Source organism: Erythrolamprus reginae, chromosome 2 (genome assembly GCF_031021105.1).
Source record: "Erythrolamprus reginae isolate rEryReg1 chromosome 2, rEryReg1.hap1, whole genome shotgun sequence".
Taxonomy (NCBI): Eukaryota; Metazoa; Chordata; class Lepidosauria; order Squamata; family Dipsadidae; genus Erythrolamprus; species Erythrolamprus reginae.
Genome location: NC_091951.1, coordinates 280415810 through 280432694, shown reverse-complemented (window position 1 = coordinate 280432694; position 16885 = coordinate 280415810). Strand labels below are relative to the sequence as shown.

General features: G+C 38.2%; 2 protein-coding genes across 4 annotated transcripts in view; one reads left to right on the top strand and one right to left on the bottom strand.

The window, feature by feature from the left end:
- Nucleotides 1-6506, bottom strand: part of NAA35 (N-alpha-acetyltransferase 35, NatC auxiliary subunit) — a 38698-nt gene extending 32192 nt beyond the window's left edge. The window contains exons 1-4 of the mRNA XM_070742772.1: nucleotides 6219-6506; nucleotides 4883-5016; nucleotides 3555-3588; nucleotides 1394-1508 (exon numbers count right to left, since the gene is read on the bottom strand). Coding sequence (XP_070598873.1) covers nucleotides 1394-1508; nucleotides 3555-3588; nucleotides 4883-5006 — 273 coding nt within the window. The 5' untranslated portion in view covers nucleotides 5007-5016; nucleotides 6219-6506. The remainder of the gene's footprint in view (nucleotides 1-1393; nucleotides 1509-3554; nucleotides 3589-4882; nucleotides 5017-6218) is intronic.
- A 9840-nt stretch (nucleotides 6507-16346) lies between these two features.
- Nucleotides 16347-16885, top strand: part of AGTPBP1 (ATP/GTP binding carboxypeptidase 1) — a 57704-nt gene continuing 57165 nt past the window's right edge. The window contains exon 1 of one of the 3 annotated variants that reach the window (XM_070742769.1): nucleotides 16347-16701. The gene's annotated coding sequence lies outside the window, so the exon portion shown is untranslated. The remainder of the gene's footprint in view (nucleotides 16702-16885) is intronic. The other 2 variants (XM_070742770.1, XM_070742768.1) reach the window with 2 other exon arrangements.

Genomic DNA, 16885 nt, shown 5'->3' with positions numbered 1-16885 from the left:
AGGACCGAACCCTGGGGCACCCCACAGAAGAGGGGTTTGAGGGTTGAACTCTGTCCTCCTACCAAAATCGACTGCAACCGGCCAGAGAGATAGGAGAACCACCGTATCACAGTGCCTCCCACTCCCAACTCCCTTAGTCATTGCAGGAGACCATGGCAGCTGAGAGGTCAAGTACCACCAAGATAGAAGAATGACCCCCATCTCGGGCTTGCCAAAGATCATCCATCAGTGACCAAAGCAGTTTCTGTGCTGTAGCCAGATATGAAGCCCAATTGAAGAGGGTCTAGATAATCCGTTTCATCCAATGACCATAGGAATTGGAGCACCACTGCTTTCTCGACAACCTTTCCCACAACGGGTAGGTTGGAGACTGGATGAAAATTCTTTAATTCTGCTGGATCCAGGGAAGGCTTTTTGAGGAGGGGCATGATGACCCCTCCCTCAAGGAGACATTAACCAAAGCCTGGAGCCAGCCTCGTGTCAACTCCCTGCTGGCCGAAACCAACCAGGAGGGACCTGGGTCCAACAAACACATGGAGGAACTCATGAGTCCCACAGATTTGTGGGAGACATGAGCCTGTCTTTGAAGATTCAGAAACAACAGCTGCTATAGGATATCTTCAGGTTCAAATTCAAGCAAAATCTGCCTGTTTTATGCACTTGACTTAGGAAGAGAGTTTCAAAGCTTCACTGTTTTAGAAACTGGAAGAATGGGAGGAAGAAAACAGAACTTTTCTCTGGCTGTCATACAATTTTGGACTAATTTGTCACCCAAAAATTAGGTGGTTGTCAACCCTACATATTTAGAAAAATGACAAAGATCACACCTCTTTGCCTAGCTTTTGAATATTTTAGCAGGCTTTTCTGGGTTTTACTTCATTTTTAACTCATAATGCTCTTCCTTATAACTCAAATTTTAATAAAAACTTTTATTGTTGTTCCTTTGAGAATACTTTAAACTTGTCTACTTATTTTGCAGGGTACAATTTATATAATTAATAAATAAATATATCTACTCTTAACCGAATAATTTCATTGGATGCTTTTAGGGTGTTTATGATACAAGAGACATTCTTTAATTAGGATCAAGTTTCAATGTGCTTGATTTATTCTAAACAAGAAAATCAACTCACAATTGTTCAGTATTAACTGCTATAATGTTCTTAAATTGAATATGTTCTCAGAAGTCATGTTTTAAAAAAAATATTATTGGTTGTTTTTTCTTACTAATCAGTTGATGGATCTTCGGTGTAGCATAAGGAAGATAAAGAAGAGGAACTTAAAGTCCTTCATCTCTTTCTTAATGCAAAATATTCATACTTATTACAATATTTGTATTCATATAACAATGAGTTATTTTTATGATTCATTAAACAGTTGACATTAAACTAACCTTGATAGCTTGTTCGAAGTTAAGAACTTTACGATTAACTTGGTTTCCAATCATACCGGCATCCATCTTAGGATCCATCATTTCAATAGCAGACATGGCTTCAAACAGACCAAAACTAAGGATGTTTAGAAAAGAGAAATAATTAAGTTTGTATTAGTAATTTAAACAAAAATTAATGCTTATTCAGTTTAAATGTTATTGTGCAAACTTAAATATCCATCTTAAAAAAGATATCCAGAATATACTCTTAAGCAAGTTGAAATAGAGAATGTGAAAAATTACCAATGAATATTAGCTATTTTCAGTATTAAAAAAATATCTGGGTAATAAGACTCAAATACAGTATATTTATGCTAACATAAATGGTCAGCATCCGATACATACATTATACAGTCTGTTAGATGATCCTGTAGAATTTTTAAATGTTCTTCCCTTCTATTTGTTACTGACCATACCCTTAATTGTGAGAACAGGAATACACTGAGAAAAGTTTACTGATTATTGTATTTAGGGCAAATAATCTCTCTCTACGCTTAACATTAAGCAAAGCTACTTCTATTTTTTTTTTTAAATACTTTTCAAATTGATAAGATTCATTGAAGTTAATGGAATAAGTTAGTCATAACCGTGTATTTAACACAATATGTGAACACAAGAACAAGGGGACACCATCTGAAGTTAGTTGGGGGTAAGATCAAAAGCAACATGAGAAAATATTATTTTACTGAAAGAGTAGTAGATCCTTGGAACAAACTTCCAGCAGACGTGGTAGATAAATCCACAGTAACTGAATTTAAACATGCCTGGGATAAACATATATCCATCCTAAGATAAAATACAGAAAATAGTATAAGGGCAGACTAGATGGACCATGAGGTCTTTTTCTGCCGTCAGACTTCTATGTTTCTATGTTTCTATATGTTCATAACGTTTTTTTGTAACTTCTAGTACGTACGTACATACATACATACATACTTACTTACTTACTTATTTATTGGATTTGTATGCCGCCCAAGAAGCACATTTCAAAAAATAAACCCACAACCCCAAGCCATTAACATCAATGAAAAATGCCAGTTTTGCCTCAGCAAGGATTCATATGAAAATCTAATGTCAACCAGTTCAATAAAATACACTACAAAGTCCAATGTTTAAATGATCAATATATTAAAATAAAAATATATAAAGTTGTAAGAGTTGAGTTTCTATAATTTGCTATTAAAAATCACTGAACCAGTCTATTTTTAAGACAGATTAAAAAATATATTTTACCTAAAATATATATTTCAAGCTTTAACAGATTTTTTCCAAACATTTTGCAAACAAATTAATAGAGAATATTGCCTAATTTCAAACATTTTATATAGAATTTAAGCTTGATTTAAGATGTATAGTAATACAAATTTTAATTGTCCATACTACTGACATACGCTTTTATACCCAACATATCAAATAGTACCACTGATATGAGGAAAGGATCTACCAAGCATTTGTTTCACATACAGTGATCCCTCGATTATCGCGAGGGTTCCGTTCCAAGACCCCTCGTGATAATCGATTTTTCGCGATGTAGGGTTGCGGAAGTAAAAACACCATCTGCGCATGCGCGCCCTTTTTCCATGGCCGCGCATGCACAGATGGTGGAGTTTGCGTGGGCGGTGGGGAAACCCGGATGTTCGTCTGCTCGCTGCTGCTGCGGCCGCCTAGCAGCTGATCTGCTCGGCGGCAGCAGCGAGGAGCCGAATCGGGCTTTCCCCTTTGCGTGGGTGGCGGGGAAACCCCGATCTTCATCTGCTCGCTGCTGCTGCAGCAGCAGCGAGCAGACGAAGATCGGGGTTTCCCCGCCGCCCACGCAAAGGGGAAATCCCGGCTCCTCACTGATGCCCCCGCTCGCCCGCCCGCCCGCCGCCCGCCAGCAAGAGGGGGAGAGATAGAGAAAGAGAGAGAAGGAAAGAAAGAGATGAGAGAGGGAGGAAGAGAGTGTGAGAGAGGAAGAAGCAAGAGAGAGAAAGAGAGAGAGAAAGAAAGATGAGAAAGGAAGGAAGAGAGTGACGTCATCGGGTGGAAAAATCGCGATATAGCGTTTCGCGAAGAACGGGATCGCGAAAATCGAGGGATCACTGTATAACACAAGTATATTTTGTTCTTATGATAAACTCACAGTTTGTCATGAAGCAATTCTCCTAACTTCAATTCTAAAAAAGAATACAAATGAATTAATTAGAAAACATTCCAATTGTCATCCACCCCATACATCATATAATCAAAAATAAATTATATTCATACAGTAAAAGTATATATTTGTGCTTAACAAACATGTGAAGTTACAATCAACCCTCAAAAGCTACTTACGATCTGAATTCAAAGTTCCAACAACTGCTTCCTACCCGTGGTCGGATGACCAAGTTTGGGGCATTTGGCAATCGGCCTGCATTTATGGCCATTTGCAGCTTCCTGCAGTCATAAGACATTGATTTACAACAGGTTTGCTGAAAACTGCAGCTTACTTCCAGTTTCCAGCAAAATACAGCCCGTTGCAAATGGCTTTGTTTTATGTCCAAAGCCTTCACTTTATGACTGCTGCAAAAAAGGATAGAAAATCGGATCAGTCCTGTGACTCCCCCTTTATAAATAATGACTATAATTACCAGGCTTAATTATGATAGTAAGTTATGGACTACCTGTACGGAAACTTTATCCCATGCCTATCAGTCTACTTTTGCATTATTCAAACATGTAGATATCAGGAAGTCCAACTGCTTAGCAGAGTCAATTTGGTGTAATGTTAAGGCATTTGAGTAGAAATCAGGAGACACTGAATTCTAGCTCTGCCCTAGGCATGAAGTTGGTTGGTTGATCTTGGTCCAGTAACTCTCCCTCAGTCCTAAGAAGACAATGACAAGCCATTCCTGAAAAATGTTGCCAAGAAAAACACAAGGACTTGTCCAGGCAGTCGCTAGGAATCAATCCTGACTCGAAGATCCAAAATAAAACAAAAAACTTGCTGAGATAACAGATTTTATGATAACTGAGAATTGCCTCCTTCCTTCTCTAAATCTCTCATCCGTTGAACACCTACTGAAGATGCCGGAATGGGCCTTACGAACAGAGTGATGAAGGTTTTGAAAAGATGCACTCCAAAAATGTTTGGTCACTATGAAAAAAATTCCCAGGGGGGGGGGGGGGAAAGCTGGGAAGTGTTCAAAGCTGGGAAAATGTTCAACATTTCATTTTCATTGCATAAATGATACTAGTTGTGGAAAAGGAGTAGATACAAGACACAAAAGGGTTGTGTCGTTTGATGCCCTTAGTGAACTTAGTTTTGACAATTCAAGTCAATCCAAACTATTCAATGCTTTCAAGTAATGTCACTCAATCCTCTCCAGAAAAATATTTGGTTATATATTGAAAAACTTTGAATAATATTCTCTCACAATTCCAATTTATGTTTAGTAGCATTATCTAAACCTTGTATTCAGCAAGACTTACCTTTACAGCAATCTTCAAAATCTTGGGTGATGTCTATCCAGTTTGTGTTACCCTTTTCCATCTTCTCAGCTATATTCATCTCCCATCCTGAATCATCATCATCTACAGCAGCTTTCATAACCATGGCCTTAAACCTGCACAGATGTTAGGACATTTAAAAAGTAATCCTGGAAACTCTAGCAGTGCTAGCCAAAGAACAGTTGACATGTTTTAACTCAATTTTCTGGATTTATACAGGTAGTCCTAGACTTACAACCACAAGACCTCCTTCTATCACATAGCTCATGGAATTGGTTTTCTCCAGGTCCCGTCAGCTAAACAGTGTCCACTGGTGGGTCCATGGGGCAGGCCTTCTCTGTGGTGGCCCCAGCTCTCTGGAACCAGCTACCTCCTGAGATCAGTACTATACCCATCTTACTGGTTTTCCGGAAAGCTGTAAAGACCTGATTTTTCCAACAGCCCTGGGGCCTGTTGATCAAATGATACATCATCGAGATCTGGCCATAAATGATACATATGGCCTTAATGTAGGTTTTTAAATTGTTTTTAAATGATCTCTCATTTTAGATGTATGAATTTTTTAATACTGTATGTCCCAGAGGGAGTTGGGCAGCGTATCAATGGAATTAACTAACTAACTAACTAAATAAATAAATAAATAAATAAATGGAGCCCTACGTTAATGTCGTTAAGTGCAACCTTTGTTAAGTGACTTTTGCCTCATTTTACGACCTTTCTTGCCACAGCTGTCAAAGTGAATCACTGCAGCTGATAAGTTAGCAAAATGGTTGTTAAGTGAATCGGGCTTCCCCATTGATTTTGCTTGTCAGGTGGTCGCAAAAACGAACCACGCGACCCCGGGAATGCTGCAATGGTAGTAAATATGAACCAGTTGTTGCCAATCATCTGAATTTTGATCACCTGAATACCACAAAGGTTGTAACTGTGAAAAACAAAACGATCACCAGTTGCTTTTTTTAAGTGCCACTGCCAACTTTGAACGATCACTTGTAAGTACAAGATCACCGGTACAATGGACCGACTCCCCCATCAGCTGGGCCACCACCCCTCGCTTCTGATTCGGAGTATCCAAGAAAGCAGAGCCAGATATTTTTCAAATACGGTTTTACTCCTCCGATCTACTTAAGTTTTAAAGCCTATCTCTGTGTTGCGCGAGGCTAGTTGGGACAAGCCTCTTTTGTGCCCCACCATAGACCCAAGTCGGCGAGCTGCCCCATAAAAAAAACAAATCCCAAGCAGAGAGATCCCCTCGATCCCAGGCAGAGCAAGGAAGGATCCCTCGGCAAACCCAGCCTAGGGACTCGACCTCTCTCACCTGCCGGTCCGCAGGAGACGGTGGCCACGCTGGAATGCTGCTTCCCAGCCCCTCAACTGCTGTTTTCCCTAGCCGGCAGCGCGTGACGCGCGGTGGGGAGGAGAGGAAAGGTGGGCGTCGCTTACTCGGTCTCCTCCAAGCCTCTGCCCTCCGGTCTCGCGCAGCCAGCTGGAGAAAAACACACACACTACTACTACTACTTCCTTTTCTCTTCGCCAGCGTAAACCGAACAGCCGCAGCGGAGGCAGGAAACCCACCCACCCACCGGACTCTACCGCGCTTGCGCAGAATTCTATTTACTTGCCGAACCCCGGATGAGAGAGACTCCAGGGTCTGTTGGACTCGGATTTTTTTCCATAGAGATAGAAAGAAGAGAAAGACGGACCGGATTTCCTGTCGCGGTTCTTTGTTGGGACTCTCGCTTCACTCACTGAATGGTAACCGCGGTCGCCAGTGCTGAGTTTTCAAACTCGGATCGGGATTGGGATTTTTTTCTTCTTTTTCTCTGTACTTGTCCGAGTGTCTAGATTTTTTTTTCATATAAAAATGTAACGTATTGTAAAACTTGTCTATGCATTCTGCGTATTAAATTGGTAACATAATAAAGTTTAAAACTGAACTTTTGTGGATTTTATTTGCTTTTTTAAAATTGTAGAATCTGGGCTTATTTGAGTTAGGTTTAATTTGAATGCGAAATCTGAAAAAAAAAACATTTTTTTACAAAATCCCGCCGGCAACTTGTTTGAATTGCTTGGAGGAAAATCGGGCTTTTTATTTATTTATTTATAAAGTTTATATGCCGCCCAACTCCAAATTTTGGTGTAATCGTGTCGAAATACCAAGTTTCGCTGTTCTTTTCAACAAACCAATTGAAAAAATAGAGAAATTCTCATTTCTTCCTCCCAACTGGATCTTTATGCCGGCACAAAAATCATATTTTTAGCTCTGCAGACTTTATGCACCACTGCATTGTCTGATTTAATTATGAGAGCCCTGCTCATAATTAAAGTTTTTTTCTCCCCAATTTGTAAGTTGCAGCCTGTGAGAATTTGGATTTTTGGAGTTTTTTGCATGATGTGTGCTACCCTATAATTGATCCCTGATTTACTTACCTCGGTTCTCACAATTGTACAGTATTATAAAAAAGGCACTTTGACTAGTTTTACCTAGCTGTCTACATTCATTCATTCAATTACTCATTCAATCAATAAATCATTCAAATAATTAATTTATGGGCCGCCCAACTCTCTAAGGACTCTGGGCTGGTCACAATCTAAAAACAATATAAAAAACAGTTTAAAACCCATAAGAAACTATTCATATCTTTTTGTGGCTGGATCTAGGTAGTACCGCATTGATCAAAGATTTATTCTTGTGTTTTAAAAACTCAGCCCCAGTTTAGTTAATGGCCTTATATATTATCCACATTTGGAAAATAGTAAACTATGTGTAAAAAGTTTTGGTGTTTTCTAAGAAAAACACCTGCAGATGTTTCATTATCTGATTAGTAACATCAGTGCTCATCAGTGTTTTCTTCTCAACTATGAATGAGGGTGAAAGCTTTTAATGGTATCCAGAGGTATTATATTTATTTTGCAGATGTGGGGGTGTTAGTAGCAGAGAAAATAATATGGCAACCTAGTAATTAAATCTAATATGTATAATGATTAGATCATAGAGGACAAAACTGAAAAAAGGTAGCTTAAGATATAAGCTGGTTAGCTCTGATTTTTCTTTGTTTCTAACCATACAGCCACATACTTAACTTAAATGCAATTGGCTGATTTGTGCTCTATTACATAATACAGGCATAACCAACTCTGCGAAACAAATTGGATATGATATCTCTGGCTATAAATAATGTGTTATTTTTGGAAGATTTATAACATGTTACTTGCAATAAGCAGCTGCTGTATAACCTACAATTAAATGTAAACATATTCAATGTAATGCCAGAGTAAAATGCAAATGACTGAAAGTTTAAATAGATGAGTATTTGTAATGGGATTTTGAAAGAGGTAGAAGCCTATAAAATAAAATTAGCTTGGCATTTACTTCTGACCATATGCCATAAATGTACAACCATTTTAAAGTCAAGAGCTGATAGAACCGTTGTACAATTTTAGGGATAAAAGGGTGCAGGGAAAGCAAACGTTTAATATATCCCCCAAAAATGCCTTCCAACTCAATAAATTGTTAATCTCATCTGAGTTCTAATAGAACTGTAGCTCATAGAAATATGGATTGCTATGACCATTTGTTCCTGCTGTATCTAAAAAAATCAAGTAGCAAAGTCAGATATTTTTCCAGTTGATGCTATAAAAAGCAGTTCCAAATAAATGAATAAAATGATTTTGAAAATTCCTGACAACAGATTACAAGAAATATAATATTAAGCTACTTCCCAAATAAAATGGTTTTAAATTTATTTCTAATGAATTTGAATTTGTAAGATTTTATTATTTTATTTCTTAAATTGTGATTACTAAAAGTTAATATTTCTTGCCCAACTCTAACCATAATGAAATTATGAGTTTTGTTTTGGTTGGGAGAGGAAGTGATTTGGAGGGTGTTAAAGCACTATTATAATTTTTAAAGCAATATCTTTTTTAAATATGTCATAAACTTTTAGTATTTCAGAAACCTATGCTGATATAATTGCTCATTGATGTATAAATAGACTTACGGTAATCATTAAATCTTCCTGTGTGCCAGAAAGTTCTAAAATATGATTCTGTGTTACAGAAACAACTATTTTTCAAAATTCAGCATGTACATATGTAAGCTAATTTAGTAAAAACAAATGTATTAATGAGCTGTACAATGCAGTAATATAAGCAAAATATTACATTTTTTAAAAAATCAATTTTTATTACAAATGTTTTGTAATAAAAAACAAAAAACATATTTTATAAAGTATTTTCCAAACCATACTTACATATCTTTTCATATACATCACCCATTTTACATGATATGTGTTTTCAGTTTCACTCATAATATTCTCATGTATTTATCTTAACTTTTATTCTTAATACATAAGCAATATCATTAATCTCCCTAAATTCCTAATGTCTTGCAATAACATACATTAGTTTATAAATTAGCCCCATTCTTTTAACTTCTCTTTTTTTGTGTGTGTGTGTGTCTTCTCCTGAGTCCCCTTTCTCACTTTTGAGTATATTATTGGAGTGGTTCTCCCCCAAATTTTCCCTGATCTCTTCCCATTTCGACTAATTCTTTTTTGAGGGATGTTCTCCTATGTCTACTCCTTTTGTGTCACTGTAAATCCCAGTGAAATCATCAAGCTCTTTTTGGTTTCAGTCCCTTCTTCAATGTTATTTTCTTCTTCCTCATTTATATTCTCTTTTACACCTTCTCTCCTATTCCCTGCTCTGTGAATTCCAACAAAATTTCTGACTCTTTACTACCTTTTAAAGTTTTAATATCTCAAATAATTACTCATACATCCACAACTCCATATTACCAATTTAACAAGTTTGTAAAATTTTTATATAACAATTTTTTAAAAAAAACTTTAAATTATATCACAATTAATTAATTAAAACTTAAAATATATACAATCTCCCCCCCCCAATTCTAATGTCCAGTTCAAATATTAATCCAATCTAGTCCAATTCCAGAGTTTATTGTCTTCCACAGCTGTAGAAAAACAAATCCAAACTGTAAGCAAAACAAATACTCCTCAAAGGTTTTCAGTTTCCAAGTTATTTTCCTACAGTCAAGATCATATTTCACAGCTGCATTTTCTCTCTTAGTTTCCACAAAGTGTTGCAATACAGTACTTTGTTTTCTCCAGAAGATGGCTGTCTCCAGTCCACAACACACACCAGCTGGTTGTCAAAGCTGTCAAAAAACTTTAAATCACAAAAAACCCCACCACCCTTTCTCCCGGATTTCTTCCTTTTATTAATTTACGTTTCTCCAATTGCAATTATAACATGAATAATCTTCTTAGGCTTTAGTGGTTTAATCTCTGCTTTCTTTTTCCTTTATCCAGTTCCTAATTGCCAATCAGCCATTATTTTTAGCTTGAACAATTCTTTTAATATCCAAATTCTAAATTGCCTTTTACCTGTCTATTGGTCACTCTCTCAGCCAGTTTCAGCACTCCGTCCAAATACTGCTTCTGCACATAAACTTAGTCCAGTTGCCCCAGTGTTATAGCAGTCATTTAAAAATGGCCCCTGCCCCTGCCACCGGTCTGGAAAAACTGTCTCTGACCAATCAAAGAACTTGCCTCTTCCTCTTTGTCGTCTAAGACGCCTCTCCTTCACTGTCCCTACAGGACAGTTCCGGTATGAAGACCCCCCTGACAATGGTTCATAAGGCTAGATTTTCGCGGAGCTCATCAGAGCCCGCTATTTTCCAGTCTGTTTTGCTGCAACACTTCCAGTTTTCCAAACAAAATATTACATTTGATAGAGCTTCATTTTTACTAATACAGTATTACTACTGCAACCAACATCACATTGATTGCCTTGTTGAATTTTATCCAACAAAAAAAAAACAAAGCTGAATCAAATAGTAAGATTAATGCAATATTAAATAATAGCTGTAGAAAAATAAAACATGTTGCTTAGAACATCAGGAATGTATAAAAGGTCCAAGAAAAATGTACAATCGTGGGAAAGAAGACAACTTGCTACAATCTATTATTAGACCAATCATTTTATCCCCAAAGGCTAGACTATTCTTTACCATTTTTCCTATTCTGGAATAGGAAACATTCAAAAACCAAGTAAGGCATACTTTTCATTGAGATACTCTTTGCAGTTCTTTTGAAATTCCAGAAAGATCTGTTTTTTTAACATTGAAAAGTTCTAAGGTGACTACAATTCAACCAAAATCAACATTGGAAACTTTTAAGCAAAGTAAAGTTTTCCAGAAAATAAAATACCGGAATATATCAAATAAGAATGAAGGTAATAACAATGCAGTTATAGCCTATTATAAGCACAAAGCAAGCCCAGCTATTAGTTTTGTAGTTGGTGATCTAAAATGTAGCAGCACATTTTAAAGTGTTGGCCCCACCCTGGAAAAATGCCATTTGTTACTTTGTTTTCACTGCTATGAAGACAGAACCATATACAGTGGTACCTCTACTTTCGAACTTAATTCGTTCCGTGACCAGGTTCTTAAGTAGAAAAGTTTGTAAGAAGCAGTTTTCCCCATAGGCATAAATGTAAAAGCAAATAATGTGTGTGATTGGGGAAACCACAGGGAGGGTGGAGGCCCTGTTTCCTCCCATGAGACTCATAGAGAGGCCCCATGGAAGCTTCTCCCTGCCTTTTCCGGCCCTGTTTCCTCCCAGGAAATTTCTAGAGAGCTCCACAGAGGCTCCTCCCCGCCTTTCCCTAGAGAAGCCCCATGGAAGCTTCTCCCCATCTTTTCTGGCCCTGTTTCCTCCCAGGAAATTTCTAGAGAGCTCCACAGAGGCTCCTCCCCGCCTTTCCCTAGAGAAGCCCCATGGAAGCTTCTCCCCACCTTTTCCGGCCCTGTTTCCTCCCAGGAAATTTCTAGAGAGCTCCACAGAGGCTCCTCCCCGCCTTTCCCTAGAGAAGCCCCATGGAAGCTTCTCCCTGCCTTTTCCAGTTACAGTTTCGGAGGCTCAGGTTTGTAAGTAGAAAATGGTTCTAGAGAAGAGGCAAAAAAATCTTGAACACCCGGTTCTTTTCTTTTTTTAAATATTTTTTATTATTTTTCATTAGACATACAAAGACAAACAACATTCAACATTCAAGGAACTACCATTGCTCCGCTTATCATAGAAGTCTAACTAATAAAAAAAAAAAATATGTCTGACTATAATCAGATCGATTCAGAAATATAACACTCACACTCTATATTCTTATTAAATTTAACTCTATTGTTTATAGCTTATGGTTTCTATAACTTTAATTAATTTTCTTATCTATAAAATATAAAATACTTAAACTAATAATAGTATATAAAAAGATAATACTTTAATATTAGTAACATTATGAAATTACTCTGTATTTTTATTATTTTTAAACTATTGCATTCTGTCTATTACTATCATGTTATTTAATTAATTAATTAATTAATTAATATTCACTTATTTAATATAACTAAAAATATTCTTCCATCTACACATACAATTAACTTTCTAATTTATAAATTCAAATAATTATATGAACACCCAGTTCTTATCTAGAAACGTTTGTAACGAAGTAGAGGCATTCTTAGGTAGAGGTGCCACTATATATCTACATGCCTCTTATATGATGAGTGAATCTCATAAACCAAATTGAAGTAGGGAAGATCTACCATGTCATACCCTTTGTAGAAAGTTAGCACCCACCCCTCTCTTAGAAGTAGTAAATATGTTAGGAAATATTAAAAATACAGAATATTGTATTTTCCTAAAGAAGAATTGGAGAAATATGCTCTTGGAGACAGAAAGCAGCCCCCAAGTCTCTTAAAAACCTCCAGCAGATATTTTGTGCCCATTCAGGAAGATTGGACCAACCTATCTAGAAAACAAAAGACCTCCAGTTCTAGGATGAAATTCTGGGTTCACCACATTGCACAATCTCCTAGGGACATTGCATCGCCCTCCAGGCTTCAACCAAACTTAGTTCAGATAACCTACAGAGCCAGCTATGACCCCTACAACAGCCAGTAGAATACATGTTCTTGCACCGGAACAGGAGGCTCAAATCCAAAACCCAAGAGAAGGTATAAAAAATCCCTCACTCACATGTGGTCAGCTACCCATGTGGTCCGCTACCCATAATCGCATGTGCTTGATGGTTCTCTTCATCATAAAATCATCTTTCCAATCAGCCTCCATGTTTCCAGGGTCTTTCACCCAGCTTGGAACTGAACCATGTGGATATTTCTTCCATTAAGGGATTCTGTACAGTTCCATCTCAAACTTTTTAAATAGGTTTGTGAACTGCTGGGAATCTAGGGATTTGGAAAAAGGTGTCATCAGATGATGCTTACTCTACTTTCCCATATGGAAGAGATTTGTGAATGTGCTGCACCAGTGATGTTGTGGCTGTGGTAGTGTGCTAGCTGCTTGATGGGACCATGATGAAAGTATGCGGGCAAATGAATTGCTCCTATCCACAAGTGTGCTGTGTTTAGGACACACATTTATACATGAATCATTTAATGGCAGTTTACTGTTAGTGTTTTGAGTTAACATGTCACAATAAGCCATATCACATGGGCTGAGTTTGTGTGACAGAGTAAGCTAAAAGATAGCTAATTTGTTCTTCAGTGTATTATGCAAAACGCAACCTTCGTTTTGCACACATTTTGGCATTAACACTTGGAAGGAAAGAACAAATATGCAGACTTTGATTAACAATTTTGGCATTAAATGCCTTGGTTACCCTGGATATCTGGAGTACCTTTCTCCAGATTGTTCACTAGTTTATTTGAGGTCAGGTACAAGAGGCAGTAGAAAAGTAGTCAGACATGAAAGCAGGAATGGATGAAACGCTGAATTAACTGTTAAATCTACAGGGGAAAAGGCAATTAAAATGCTAATGTCAGTGCAAAAATATGGAACAATATTGTGTGCCTCGGGATTGGAAAAGTTCAGTAGTACAGTATATACTTACATATACAAAGGAAAAGATATTTATTTATTTATTTTATTTATTTATTTTGTCCAATACACAATAATACACAATGAAGGTAATAGAGGACACCTTGGAGGAAATAGAATTAGAGAAAGAATAGAACAGAGAGTATAGGATAAAATAATGAGAGAATAGAAGAAAGATATAGGGATAGAAGAGAAGATATATGGGATATAGGAGAGACAATAGGACAGGGGTCGGAAGGCACTCTAGTGCACTTATGCACGCCCCTTACTGACCTCTTAGGAATCTGGAGAGGTCAACCGTGGATAGTCTAAGGGTAAAATGTTGGGGGTTAGGGGATGATACTATGGAGTCCGGTAATGAGTTCCACGCTTTAACAACTCTATTACTAAAGTCATATTTTTTACAGTCAGGTTTGGAGCGGTTAATATTGAGCTTGAATCTGTTATGTGCTCTTGTGTTGTTGTGGTTGAAGCTGAAGTAGTCGTTGACAGGCAGGACATTGCAGCATATAATCTTGTGGGCAATACTTAGATCATGTTTAAGGTGTCTTAGTTCTAAGTATGCAAGAGAATGCAAATTATCAAGCCACTGCACTAGTTTTTCATTCAAGCAATGTTTTAATTAAGACAAATGCAGTCATCTAAGAAAATGTCAAATGAACAGATTTCAAAAAAGCAAAGGGATATAAGATCAGATAACTAAGATATGATGGATAGATAAACTGGACAGCAAGAAAATTTAAGCAGGTTTATCTTTGCTTTACAAATTACAGCAAGAAATTTAAGCAGGTTTATCTTTGCTTTACAAACTATAGCAAGATTTGTGATTGTAGAGATCATGCTAGAATATAGACTACATATATTAAAACTAATAAAGTTTAGGCCAGAACACCAAATTACTGTGGTATTCTCAAGTATATTTTTAATGAAACACATACTAACTATACATGAATTAATGATTTGTGACAGTGCCATAGTACCAGTGAAGGGCTACCAAACTTTTTACTACCACACTGTGGGCGTGGCTTATACAGGGCACCCTGCATTTTTCAACATCTTTCAGTGCAAATTGGGTGCTCTGGGGTGGAGCCCCATTTTTGCATTCCCCTCTGTCCGGGCAGCAGCCCACCCCTGCATAGTACATACCCAGTACGCATATTATGATTTGGTATGTGTAGCATAGAGAGGCAAAGATGCATGCTACCATAATATCTTTAACTTATCCAGTAAAGATAAGTGAGAAGCTTGAAAAAAATAAGGAATGGAATTTAAAAAAGGAGATCAAAACATGTAAATAATATCATTTTGAGAAGTAGAAAAGACTTAGAAAGTAATGAAAGTAAGCAATGCTAAAAGTAAAGATATAAGGCAGAATTATATATTAATATATTACAATGCTTAGTGAACTCAGCCCAACAAACTACTGTACTATTATTTTGTGGCATCAGCTATGTTCATTAAACAATCCTGATCTGAACCAACCTTGTAAAGCCAAAACCTTGTTTACCTTCATTCCAGTAAAGGCTACATTATGAATATTCCAGGAGTATATTGGGTTTTTTAGTCTAGTGATTAAGGCACTAGGCTAGAAAGTAGAACCATGAGTTAAAATCCTGCCTTAGCCTTAAAGCCAGCACCTTCCTTCTACTTTCCCCATATTGCATTGGCATCCTTCAGTCTCGAAAGACCATGGTATGTATCATGCTCTGGATTCCCCATAACCATCCTGTAAAATGGATTGGACTGAGAGTTACTGGTGCAAAGTCATCCAGCTGGCTGTCTAAGGACTTGACTCACCATCTCCTGGCTTTTAGCCTGGTATCTTAATCACTGGACCAAGCTAGTTTATAACACAGAAAGCAGTGATTAATATTGCTGTAAAGAGATTTAGTGATGTTGTGTATAAGGGAGAATGATGCATAAGCAGATTATGGTTTCAAAACTAAGATTCAATTATGACTATTAAAATGACTTTTAGCTAATGGAATTAAGCAGAAATAAAAATCAGAAATAAGGACAGAAGATTGATATCGTGACTAAATGGACAGCACTTGGTTGCAGTAATTCTAACTAATAGCGGTGCAGTTATTTAATTTTAATTTGATGGGTTTTTCCCCCCACACTGGCACATGAGACGTTCCATGATTTATAGTACTGTATATAAAACCCAGTACAGTACAGTATATGAATAAAAAAAATTAAGGGGCGTGCATACGTGCACCAGAGTGCCTTCCGGCCCCTATCCTACTGTTTCTCTTTTACTAGTATCATGTATATAAATATTATTATATCTTTGTGTACCACCAAGACGTACTTGACAAAACAAACAAATAAATAAATAAAAGGGGGAGGAAAAACATAGGCGGGTAGCAGCACGTGCTGAGAGAAAACAGCCCCATTTTCGCCTCCCCTCTCCCGCCATCCCTCGGCGGGAGAGACTAAAGACCGCAGTTCAAGGGGAAGGGCGTTTAGTCAACTCGGCCCACCCTGGGCGGGGGGCGCATGCGCACGCTACGGCCGGGCACGCGCGCGCGGCACCGGTGGGGGGAGGGGGAGGAGAAGGAGGCCGGGCGAGCGCGACGACGTCGCCAGGATGCGGGCAGGTTTCTGCCGCGTCCTCGTTCTCCCGGTCGGGCGTGTGTTGGAGAGTCCGGGCTCGGCGACACCGGAGCCTCGGCGGCCCGCTGTGTCATTGCCTCTCGGCCGGGAGTGGCCATTTCGGCGCCTTGGGCGAAGTGGGTCCGGCCCCACTTCGTCTCACCTGCTTGCCACCCCCCTCCCTCCCTCCATCTTCTCCTCGAAGGTGATGCGGTGCTGAGAGGTACCAGCGCTCCGGCCGGACCTTAAGGAAGATCGCCGCTCTCTACCTGAAAAAAAAAGGTGACTGACGCAGCCCGGGGTGGTGGTGGTAGAGGACGCTCGCCTTGACTCGCCCCTTCGGCCAAGCTTTGCCTGTCGGCGGAGCTTTTTAGGGGGTTTCTGACCTCTGGCGGCAGCAACAGAAGCAAACGGGATAAAATATTGAAAAGGGGAGGCAGTTTAGCCGAGGGAATCGGTGGTCTCT